Here is a 12,752-nt window from a genome sequence, read left to right as displayed (position 1 = left end):
TTCTAAACGCTGTCTGTGTTTTACTTCCCGGGATCCTCTTCGTAACGCTGTTTCGCAGGTCCTGCTATTGTGCCTATTTTATAGCTGAGAAAACTCAGGGTCGTCCGGTTCCGCCTGTAAGAAGCTTGGAGGACGCCACTCTGTCCCAGCAAGTAAAAAGCGGGACACACTGCAAAGTCAACAACTCTTCTTTGATCCATAAGTGAGGGAGGACACAGGGCAAGTCCCTGCCGCCCAAGATTGGAGAGACTCCCAGGTGAATGCAGGGAGTCCCGGCTTACCAGCGCGGACTGAGCAGGAACCTGGGCCGGACCCGCAGGAAACCCTGAGCTGTAAGATCGAGTTGCTGGAGGCTCAGTGCGGGCGACTCCGGGACTTAAAAGACCTCCAGGAGGACACAGCCGCGGGAGCGGGGGAGCCCACAACACCCTGGCATGTACCCGCTGGAGCTCCACCAGGTCCCCACAATACACGCAGGAAAAAAAATCCCCTCGTGCTCAGGCACTGGGAGGGGAAAGGGAACCATTTTGCAATGCGCCGGGATATTCTGTTCTTCAAGAGGCCGGAGCTCGGGAAACTAACTAACCAGAGCCTGACCCGCTGGAGTTTTATCAGACCTACCTCACCTGGGGGATCAGCTGCAGTTTTATCAGACCTACCTCACCTGGGGGACAGGAAAGAGCCGACTCCAGCTGGCTCCAGTCATCCCTCCCACTGAGAGAGGTAGGAAAAATTAAAGACACGTGTGAAGTTCCTGTCCCGGGGCACAGGGCTGCTAGAACTGAGGCCCATCACAGGACTAGAGAACGCTTCCCCTCCCCTCCATCTCTCACCACCGCCTTGCTCAACGCCCTTTACAGCAGTTCCTTTTACCCACTACATCAGGTTCTGCTATCAAGAAAAGATGAGTAGGCATACCAAAAGGCAAAAACAAAACACAAAAACCCCACACAATTTGAAGAGACAGAGCAAGTATTAGAACCAGACATGGCAGGGATGTTGGAGTGATCAGACCGGGAATTTAAAACAACTGTGTTGAACATAATATGCTAAGGACTCTGTGGATAAAGAAGCCACCATGCTAGAATAGGTGGCTAACGTTAGCAGAGAGCTGGAAATCCTAAGAAGGAACCAAAAAGGTATCCTAGAGATCAGGAACACTGGAACAGAACTGAAGAATGCCTTTGGTGGGCTCGCTAGCAGACTACACTCAGCTGAAGAAAGAATCTCTGAGTTGGAGGACATATCAATAGAATGGAAAACCAAAAGCCAAGGGAGAGAAGACAGAAAGAAAAACAGAACAGAATATCCAAGGACTGTGAGACAATGACTAAGAGCAGTCTCCACATAATGGGAATACTAAAAGGAAAAAAAAAAGAGAGGAAGGGATAGAAGAACTATTTGAAATAATAATGACTAAGAATTTCTCCAAATTAATGTCAGAGGTCAAACCACAGCTCCACAACGCTCAAAGAACATCAAGCAGGATAAATGCCTCCCCAAATTATACTAGAAATATCATTTTCAAACTGTAGAAAATAAAAGGTAAATTTAAAAATCCTGATGGAAATCAGTGGGGGGAAAGTCTTACCTTTAGAGGAGCAAATAGTTACATCCAACTGCTCAGAAACCACACAAGCAAGAAAAGAGTGGCAAGATATTTAAAGTGTTGGGAGAAACTGAGGCACAGCATGATCAAGGAACAACTAGTAAGTGGCAGAATTTAGCTCTGAACACGGACAAAGCTAATAAATAAAAAAAACTTATAGATTAGGAGAGGCAACATGGTAGCATAGAGTAGTATGGACTCGAACCAGACAGTGGGTTTCAGCTCTAGTCACCTCTCAACTACCAGTGTGATCCGGGGCAAGTTCTTTAACATCTCCATGCCTCAACTTCATCTGTAAAATGGGAATGATGGTGCCTTCCTCACAGGGTTATTATGAAAATTCAGCAAGTTACTATTTCCAAAGCCTGACATAGTAAGCGTTATCTCAGAGTTTGTCAAAGAAATAAATTTGATAACTTGGAACTTGATGTTTACCATGGGTTCTCTGCTATCCCGTCCTTTCTGTTGCTCTTTATGGCTTCCTGCTTTAGTTTCCTATTACGGTGATTTCTCTCTTCTGCTGTCTCCTTTTACTTATCCTTTTCTTATTTCCTCCACTACTTATTACTTTACTTCTGTACCCCACATTCATAACAGGAAGATACCACTTCTCGCTCATCACTAGTGAACTCCAGTGCTACCTCCCACAGCCCCCCTGCTAATGGCAGAGCACCAGACTCCTGGCCCAGCATCACGCCATGGCAGCCTCCGGGTAGAGAGCACATGCAATGGCGAGAACACTGTATGATGAATCCATTGGTGTGAAATATCTCACAGTGTGTGGGAGGCTCTACCCAGCAAAGCTATCATTTGGAATTGAAGGTCAAATAAAGAGCTTCACAGAGAAGAAAAGGCTAAAGGAGCTCACCACCACCAAACCAGTACTACATGAAATGTTGAAGGGTCTTCTTTAAGAAGAAGAGGAAAAAAAAAAGATAAATAATATGAACAACAAAATGGTAATAAATACATATCTATTAACAATTGAATCTAAAAATAAATGAAGGAATCTAATGAACAAAACACACAGATGAATAAAATAGAAGTAGAGGCATGGAAACATGGAACAGACTGATGAATCTCAGAGGGAAGGGGGAGAGAGGGCTAGGAAGAGATTAACCAAAGAATTTATATGCATACTAGAGGCCCAGTGCATGAAAATTCGTGCACTGGCGGGGGGGGGGGGGGTCTCCCTCAGCCTAGCCTGTCTCCTCTCACAGTCCCGGAGCCCTCAGGGGATGTCCTACTGATGGCTTAGGCTCGCTCCCCACGGGGAGCGGGCCTAAGCCACAGTCTGGCCTCCCTCTGTGGGAGGCCACTGGCCAATCAGGGGAAGGCACCGCCCCATCACCCCCTCACTACTGCTGCCTCTGGCCTCCCTCTGCAGGAGGCAACCCGCGGTCAGGGGAAGGCGATGCCCCTATCACGCCTCTGCTGCTGCCACTGCCGGCCACGAGGCTGCCTGAGCCTTGGCCCTCACAGCCACAGTGGTTTGCCTGAGCCTCGGCCCAGCCCTCATTGCCTGAGCCTCGGGCCCTCGCAGCAGCAGCCACCATCTGCAGCTTGCCTGAGCCTCGGGCTGACCCTGGGCAGCGGCAGCTGCCATCTGCTCCCCCAATGCACTTCCTTGTCAAGTCCCTGCTGGGGATGCAGCATCAAGTCCCCACCCACCCACGCGCCCCTTGCCACTCATACAGCCCCGCCCACCAGCGTGTGCCCGCTGGGCAAGCAGCCTCCTTGTGATGGGTTGTGATGGCATGAGGGCGTCACGACCACATAGGCTTTTATTAGTATAGATGTGCATTACCTATGGACACAGACAATAGGGTGGTGAAGTCCTGGGCGGGCAGGATCTGGGTGGAGGAGGGCAATAAGGGGAAAAGGGGGGGACATCTGTAATACTCTAAACAATAAAGATTAAAGGAAGTAAAAAAAAGGTAAAGGCTTTAAAAAATAAAAATAAATGAAAAATGTTTTCTAGCATTTTTAAGTCTACTGTAAAGTGGTACTTCTTCAGGCTAGTCTGTCCATCCTATTTGCAGAAATAGAACATAGGATATTCTTAGTCATATTTATACTTTCCCTGCCTGAATGAATAAGTGTCTGGCACCTAGTTAACAATAAAAACATGTGTACTGCACTACTGAATAGTGAATAATGCCAGCTGATAATAAAATTATGCACTTTCCCCCTAAATTATTTACATAAATAGATGCAACTTAATTTTTGTGCTTGAATTAGATACACATTACAATTAACATTTCACATTTATGTTATGTTGACCTCACCTTAGGCATCAAGAGGTTTTTAGGAGTTAAAAAAAAAAAAAAAAAAAAAGGTTAGCAAATATTTTTCTCCGTAGCCAAGGAAGCAACAGTGCTATTAATTGACAACTATCATATTGATTTAATTTCTATTTTTGGAATTAATTTGTAATTTAAGTAATTTAAAATTATAGAATAATACTTAAGTACTTACATATAGTACTAGTTTACTCTTTGCAATTACTTCCTCAAATGTCTCATTTTTTTCCTCTCTCCACAAGCTAATGAAAGTATTAATTTCCTGGGCTATTGAGGGGTCAGGACTCCCATCACATTGAATGTAGTGTGTCCACTGTAGAGTAAAAATGTTTGAAAGTTCACACTGATGAAATTCAACCAAAGAAAAAATTACTTCTTGTTTACATACGAGTTCTCATAACCTAGTTTTCCCAATTTAGGCTAAAGACATATTATGACTTTAACCAGTTACCTGATTTATCTCTAAAATAACCAAATTGCTCTTCAGAAAAGTAATTTTCAAGCATTAAGATAAATACATATTTATTGTCATTTTAATTTTTAAAACAATATATGAGCTAGCTTTGTTTTTGCTTTTCTCTCTACTCATAGAGCTCCTATATTTACAAAAGCCAACACTTGTGCTAATTTCTACTTCTTAAATGATTGTTAACTGTTCATTTCCATTAGCATTTTGGTATGAACCCTTCCAGTTATTTTGTAATCTATGAAAATTCTACATTTGTAATCATATTCTACTTAAAGTATTTTGCTTAAAATTATACCATAATCATATTTTGTCATATTATTACGGTTTTTCCTTTTTCTCCTGATAATCACCTATATTGTTTCTAAAGTTAGTGCCGTTTTGAGCAACACTAGATTGCCTTAAATCCAGTTTTTATATTTTAATTTAGGATAATTTCCTCAGTAAAGATTCCAAAAATTAAATCAAAGGATATAAATGTTCCAAGGACCTTATTATTGACAAATAGTTGTCTGCAAAGCTATAAGCAATCTGTCATATTAGAGATTTTTTTCATAGACAAATTTAGAATTTCTTAAGACTAAAAAAGATACCGGACTATAACTCCCTCTTGTGGTACCAAAGTATTATATCAAAAAAATAATAATAAGTCTTACCTGAGAATGCAATCTATGTTCTCGTTTCATTTTCTCTGCTTCAGAAAAACAATTCTCTAATAAATAAAGTTCTCCAAGTTCTTCATTTTTCCTTCCTAAATCCTATTGCATGGGGACACATAAATTTATTTTTTAATTTCAGCTTTGTGTTTCATAAGTAGCATTGAAAATTTACTTGGCAAAGTATTTAGTTTCAGAATACATATTATAATTAGCTTGAATGTAACTGATATTTCTAAAAGGTTTCATCTGAAACAGTGGTTTGCAAAGTGTGGTTCGAAGACTCCTGGTGTATCCCCAGGCTCTTTTGGGATGTGTGAGGTCAAATATCTTTTCACAATAATACTGAGACTTTATTTGCCTTTCTCACAGTGTACATATTTGCACTGATGGTACAAGATGGTATGAAACTGCAGACGACTTAGTGTAAATCAAGGCACAAACTGTACTAGTGGCCATAATATTCAGGGGGGTATGGGTTTTAAACAGCCAGTTTCATGTGAGAATGACCAGATGAAAAAGTGATTATTAATTTTATTAAATTTCAACCTTTAAGTATATGTCTTTTTAATATTTTGTGTGATAAAATGGGAAGTAAGCATAAAGTATGTCTGCTGCATTATCAACAGACAATACCGTCTTGAGGAATAAATTCTTGTGTACTTATTTAAGTATTTTGGCAGACATTCTCTCAAAAATGAATGAATTGAGCATGTCATTTCCAGGAGACAATTTAAAGCATTTGTTGCCAATGATAAATTTCAAATTTTAGAAAACTGGTGTGCCCTTGACCAGTGGTAGTACTGTGAGAGTTTGAAATCCTTAAGAACTTTTTCTGATTTGATTAGAGATTATATTAATGTTTGTGGTTTTTAAATTTAATTATTTTTAATCCTCACCTGAGGATATTTCTTCCATCGATTTCTATAGAGTGGAGGGAAGGAGGGGGTGGGGAGAGAGAAATGTCGATTGGTTGCCTCCCACATGTCCCCCCCACCGGGGCTGGGGAACCTACAACCAAGATACATGCCCTTAATTGGGAATTGAACCCACTACCCTTGACCTGAATCAAACCAGAGACCCTTCGGTCCAAGTGCTGGTGCTCTAACCATCGAGCAACTGGCTAGGGCTCTCAGTTTTAATTTCTACTCTGGTAAATGTTGATAGATATAACTCATAAAAAAAAAAGCTCCTTGTGGGTCTTCAATTGCTAAAAGTAATGAGGTTGTTTTTTTCCTGAGATCAAAATACTTCAGAACTACTGATCTGAAAAATTCTGGTGAAAAAGAGAAGTGAACCTAAAAAAGAAGAGGTAGAATTTGAATTTTTTTTGTCCCTGTTTAATTATCTATAAAACAAATTGAGAATAATAACTTAGTGTTTACAAGCATGGGCTCACATACTAGAGTACTTATGTCTAGGTCTGGCTCTGACCTAGCTTGATTTCTCTATTTCTCTAACTGTGAAATGTGGATGGTATGTCATTAATTTTATGGTAGGATTAGTGAGTTACGCCAGTTCAGATAGGCCTAAATGTTACTGGTAGCTCCTGGAAGAGAATGACATTAAATGGTCCAACAGATCTGATAGCCATATTGTTTGTCTTCACTAATGACATCATTAACATTTATTTACTTTTGCTTCAAGTTGTTGCCATTTTTCTTTCTCAATTCGTTCTATTTCTAGCCTTGCTAGTTCTTCTTTTTCAGATTTCACACGGGCTTCCTCTAAAGAACAAAAAGACATTTTTTAAGTGATAAATATTATTAAACTATAAGAATCGAGGCAGCTTTGTACTTCTTGCTAATGTATATTTCCCATAATTATTGAATTTGAGTGTCAGAATTCTCAGTGCACAATCAGCACCGATGCCCCTATTTCATCTGTAAATATAAATACTTCAAGTAAGATTGCCAGAATTAACAAATAAAGATAAAGGATACTCTGTTGAATTTGAATTTCAGATAAATAATGAACTGTTTGTTTTGTTGGTGTGTTGTTTTTTTTAAGTATGTCCCAAATATTGCATGTGGCAAATTATACCATTATCCATTCTTTATCTGAAATTCAAATTTCACTGGGCATCCTGCATTTTATCTGATAACTCTACTTCAAGATATATCTGAAAGTGATTTGTGTGTACTATCAACTTTCTGGGTACCCTTTAAATAGTAGGCATCTGTTATAAAAAATTAAACTTGAAAAATTAAAGAATTTTGAAAATTCTTTTAAAATTTTTGACTACATTACAGGAATACCAACCTATGGTTGGTATAACCTACATATGAAATTAGTATAACTGTGTATTTTGTACCTTCCTCTTTTAGTCGTTTCTCTTCCTCCTCTTGTAGCTGCTTCAGTCGTTCAGCTTTGGAGAATTTCTTTTTCTTATTGCCAGTCTTCACGAAGGCCACAACATTCAAAAAAAGGCTATTAACATACACCCAAGTAAAAAGTACATATCCCTCAAAGCATAATTATGAAAAACAGTTTTGCTCCCATGAATCCAGTCGTTCACTCATTCAAATAAGACAGCCTATTATTTGCAAAGCCTTGACTAGGTGCCTTAAGGGACAAAATATGAAAACAAGTATGAAAAATAAGCATATAAATTATTCAACAGCAAGAGTAATACTGACAAGTATGTACAATTTAAGTAACTCCCCCATTCCCAGTTTTCACATCTTTAAAGTGGTGCTAAATAGAACCTCATTTCACTGTTGTAAGGATTAAAAGAAGATATATGTAAAAAACAGTTTTAATATTGCATCATGTCTACAAAGATAAAAGCAATTTTTATGACTAGCAGATAAACAGAGAATTATTTTGCAAGTTTGAAGGAAGGAGAGATTATTTTCAATAGCTGGGATCAAGTAAAATTTTACAGAGCAGGTAATACTTAAGCTTGTGCCCCCCAAATTTTAACATTCAGATATGAGGGGCAGATACCCCCAGAAGAGGGAAATAGGGTCCAGTTTTCCCCGGGATAGCTTAGGCCGCTCTTCTGGTGAGCGCTGTGCCAGGACCTTGCTGTCCGCCCCTGGCCCCAGGCAGCTGCTAAGTCACATGGCTGCTGTCCAGAAAGGATACATGAGCACTCCAGCAAGTGCGAGCTGAGTTATGGGGTCAGAGAGAGGGAGTTTTATTTTGTTTTGAACCCTAGGTTGAGGACATGCTTAGAGAGAGAAAGGGGGAGAGAGAGGTATTGCCCTGGTTGCCTTCCGCAGGTGCCCCAAACAGGGATCAAACCTGCAAGCCTACGCCTGACTGGGAATTGAGACTGGCAACCCTTGGATGCACAAGACGACACTGAACCAACTGAGCCAGTTCGACTGGGCAAGAGCGCTTTGTTAAGCTTGGGTTATATTACCTGGGGTTTGGGAAGGACCAGGAACTTCCTTAAACCAACCCATCAACTTCCCAAGCTCTAGTGGGCTGATGCTGGATCCTCCCCAGAACCATTCCATTGTGTTGTAGATCTTCCAGAGTTCTGTGTCCCTTACCCAATCTGGTCCTTTTCCCAGGCTGGACAGACAGGCCTTTATGGTCATTATCTTACCATCTACTGCGGATGCCTCATAGTGGAAGTACCTCCCTGGCTTCCTTGATTTTTAAACTTAATTTCATACATGCTGAAAATTGTTTCAGTTCTTTGAAATTTGAGAATAGGTTTATGTCAGAGTGTACTGTCATTTTGGGGGAAAATACTTATGTTTATAGGTCAGTGTGGCTCAGTGGTTGAGTGTGGACCTATGAACCAGGAGGTCACGGTTGGATTCCCGGTCAGGGCGCATGCCCGGGTTGCGGGCTTGATCCCCAGTAGGGGTTGTGCAGGAGGCAGCCAATCAATGTTTCTCTCTCATCATTGATGTTTTATTTATTTATTTATTTATTTATTTATTTATTTAAATTGATTTTTTACAGTGAGGAAGGGAGAAGGATAGAAAGCCAGAAACATCGATGAGAGAGAAACATCGACCAGCTGCCTCCTGCACACCCGCCACCGGGGATGTGCCCGCAACCAAGGTACATGCCCTTGACCAGAATCGAACATGGGACCTTTCAGTCCTTAGGCCGACGCTCTATCCACTGAGCCAAACCAGTTTAGGCTCATCATTGATGTTTTAATCTCTCTCTCCCTCTCCCTTTTTCTCTGAAATCAATAAAATAAATATTTTTTAAATTTTTGTTTGTTGGGTACCATGTTGTAAATATGTCTAATTCATTAGATTTGTTCTTTATGTTATTCCACCTTCTAATTACTGAAAGAGGAAATCTCCCACTCTGATTGCCTACTTTTACTACTAGTTCTCTAAATTTCTAGTGTATCTTTCAAGCCTTTGTAATTAGGTACATACAACTTTAAAATTTTACATTTTCTTTGTTGGTCACATCTTTGTCATTACAAATGACCCTCTTTATTTCTAGAAGTGCTTTTTGCCTGAAAGTCTATTATATATAATATTAATAGAGCTTTATATCAGCTTTCATTTTTCTAGCATTTGCATAACATGTCTTTTTTCCATCATCTTATTTTCAACTTTTCTATATTTTTATTTGCATAGTGTTTGTAAAAAGATTATTGTTGAATTTTTTTCCCCATGGGAGAATTCGTGATTTTTTTTTTTTCATGGAATTAAATCTCTGCGTTTCCAAAGTCCCATTAGGCCAGAGAGAGAAGAAGTGTAGCTGGGGTCTCAGTGAAGCTGGAAGCAACGCCAGTGTCCAGTTTCCTTTTCATGTTGGAGCCGGGTGCGGTACAGCATCAGCCTAGTTGTAGTCCATCGCGTGTGGGGCCCACATAGCCTTGGGCCGTGTAGGCGAAAGCAGGAGAGCTGGACAAAAAGCCCCACCATGCACCAAGAAACCAAGAGGTGGATTTTATTTTTTATCCAGTCGGACAAGCTTTCTTTTTTTATTTTGGGGTATTGTTTGGCAGTCATTTTGTATTCTTTCTTGATATCTTTTTCATTGACTATTTTTTGTCAATCCACTATTTTCCCTCTACTAGTTTGGAATTTATATACTCTGTTTATATCGTTTTAGTGGCTATTCTAGAAAGTCAACATATATAACTAATATATGATTACATTTTTCCTACTATGAGACCTTATATGGACTTTAGAACATCTTAACTCAATTTATCCTCTCCCTACCCAAATCATACATGTTGTTGTCATGTATCTTTTTATAACAGTTTTACTGATATATAATTCACATACCACACCATTAACCCATTTATAGTATACAATTCATGACTTTAATGTAGTCACGAAGTTGTATAACCAACCACCACCACAATTAATTTTAGAACATTTTTATCACCCCCATAAAAGAAATCCCGTATCTATTTGCGGTCACCCTTCCCCATTCCCTCCCAACTTCCTGGCTCTAGGAAACCACTCATCTATTTTCAGTTTAGATTTTTCTATTCTGGACATTTCATATAGCTGGAATAATATGATGTGTGGTCTTTAGTGATTGGTCTCTTTCACTGAGCATAATGTTTTCAAGATTTATCCATGGTATAGTAGATACTGATATTTCCATTTTATGGCTAAAAAAATATATTTCATTGTATGTGTGGTAAGCAGTTAGACAGACATGGGCAGAGCACGGATGATAAGCCAGGTAGAGAAGATCACCAGGGCAGAAAGCCCTGGGTGCCTAGCAAAAGACAATTGTAGAATGGGACCTTCCCCGAGAGTGACCTTTCCTCCCTAGAAATAATATCCAGGCCTCAGTTGTATTTATTTCAGCCCCAAGCTCAGAAAAGCAGCAAAACCAGGCAAGTGATGCCATGGCTGACTTGAGGACTAACTGCATTGGATAATGACCCCCTGCCCTGGCCCCTGCCCTGGCGCCGACCAATCAATCAGTGGAGACCTAGACCCTGAAAGGACACACCTGGAAAGCTGCTGAATATTCTATTGAGATCTTCCCCTGGTGCCTCCCCTAAAACATCCACCCTTAAACCCTTAGGAGGGAGGACGCTGTGCACTGGCCCTCCAGGGAGGAGGGCTGCACGGCTCCCCTCTCCCCTGTCCCCTCGCTGTCCCCTAGGCAGGTTACTATTCGCTTTCTCACTCTCAAGCTCCAAGGTCCCTTCCTTTACTTCTATAACTTGTTTCCTAAGCCCATTTTTTCCTAAAAATTACTTATTCTACCTCTGTGATTTTCCAAATAAATGTTCTCTTGAAGTTTGAGTCTTGGCTCTGAATTCTTTCCTAGCCAGAACTCAAATACTGAGGTTGCTAAACCCAGGTCAGGCCTAACACCTGGTGCTGTTCCCGCTACCTACAACATGTGGATATACTACATTTTCTTTATCTATTCCGCAACTGATGAAAATGTTGTTTGTTGTCATGCATCTTAGTTTATTTTTTGAATCCACATATTATTATTATGATGATTGTTTTATACATTATACATGTGCTCTGTTTTGCAGGTGGAAACTCAAGTTTTGCCTGAGAAAATATTATTTCACTTTCATTTTTGAAAACTCTTGGAACTGTTACAGAATTCTAAATTGGCAGTTATTTACCGAAGACATTATTCCACTGTGTTTGGCTTCCATTGTTGCTGTTAAGACCAAAGTTCAAGTTGTGGCCAGGTCTGTAAATGACCTCACAATAAAAACAGTACTTCTGTTACTTCTTCAGTTTCTCCCTTCATACAGAGTTTCTTGTGTTAATTTCTTACTGTCTTATTAGCTATTAAATGCTTTTAAGATGACAGTTTTGATCTATATGTATATTTTAGTCAGCACTATTTTTTTTTTCAGCATAAAAGTTGATCCAAAAAATCGTTTAAGCCCAACAACACTGGAAATGGAAAAAATAAAAATATTTTTGATAAAATTATTTTATCTCACCACTTGCTTTAATTTTAAGTTGATCAAAACTTTAAAGCTGCAGACTTTGCTCATTTAAAGAATAAAAAGTGCCTACTATTTACCTATTGCAAAGTCTGGCTTTCAAAGTTAAACCAACTGGTCATATCACAATTAAACCAAATGGCCACATCACAATTACAGAAGACAGTCTGACTTCATTTTTTAGTACAAATAAACATGTTAATATACATCCTCATGACAAGCTACCTCAGTTTGTATTATGAGGTCTGGTATGAGTTTATTCCATTTCCTTACACATTGTTTTAAAAAGATGCAATTTTAATGACCTGAACTTAATTAACATCATTTATATTTTAGGTTCAACATTGAATGTTCCATAGAAAACAGAACTCAAATTTTAGGGAAACAAAGCTTGTTTGTGAATATTGTATTCCTAAATTAAAATAGGATTTAAAGTATAGTTCCATACCTGAAGGTTTTTAGTTACCATTCTCAGTCTATTCAAATAAAATCAATTCTAATAAAAATAAACCAAGTTCTGTAAAGTCTCTTCACAAGATGTAGTCCTAAAAATAATTCAAATATCAACAGGTCTTAATATAATTTTCTTCACTGGAAGAGCAATTATAAATTAACTGGGAATAATAGAAATCATCTATGTATTCATCAATCTGTAAGGCAATTTTCCCCGACAATCTACTTAATGTCTTCTGCTATTTCATGTATTTTATGAAGTGCAGTAGTTTTTGGAAAAAACAACATATTGATGTAAATGCAGTGGTGGATCTTTCAACAGTGCACCTGGTATTCTAACCTTTTCTATAGTCCTGTACAATTTCCTAGCTTTTGCAACGAGTAATAT

The 12,752-nt window shown here is 39.3% G+C and overlaps 1 protein-coding gene across 1 annotated transcript in view; it reads right to left on the bottom strand.

Moving 5' to 3' along the window:
- The window catches only part of DNAI7 (dynein axonemal intermediate chain 7), a 53,674-nt gene that overhangs the window by 36,815 nt on the left and 4,107 nt on the right, over positions 1-12,752 (bottom strand). Inside the window, exons 3-6 of the mRNA XM_054719214.1 lie at positions 7,349-7,433; positions 6,670-6,761; positions 5,035-5,136; positions 4,088-4,225 (exon numbers count right to left, since the gene is read on the bottom strand). Coding sequence (XP_054575189.1) covers positions 4,088-4,225; positions 5,035-5,136; positions 6,670-6,761; positions 7,349-7,433 — 417 coding nt within the window. The remainder of the gene's footprint in view (positions 1-4,087; positions 4,226-5,034; positions 5,137-6,669; positions 6,762-7,348; positions 7,434-12,752) is intronic.

The sequence above is a fragment of the Eptesicus fuscus genome, chromosome 7 (genome assembly GCF_027574615.1).
Source record: "Eptesicus fuscus isolate TK198812 chromosome 7, DD_ASM_mEF_20220401, whole genome shotgun sequence".
Lineage (NCBI taxonomy): Eukaryota > Metazoa > Chordata > Mammalia > Chiroptera > Vespertilionidae > Eptesicus > Eptesicus fuscus.
The sequence above is the reverse complement of the archived record's forward strand: the minus strand, read 5'-3'. Positions and strand labels throughout refer to the sequence as shown.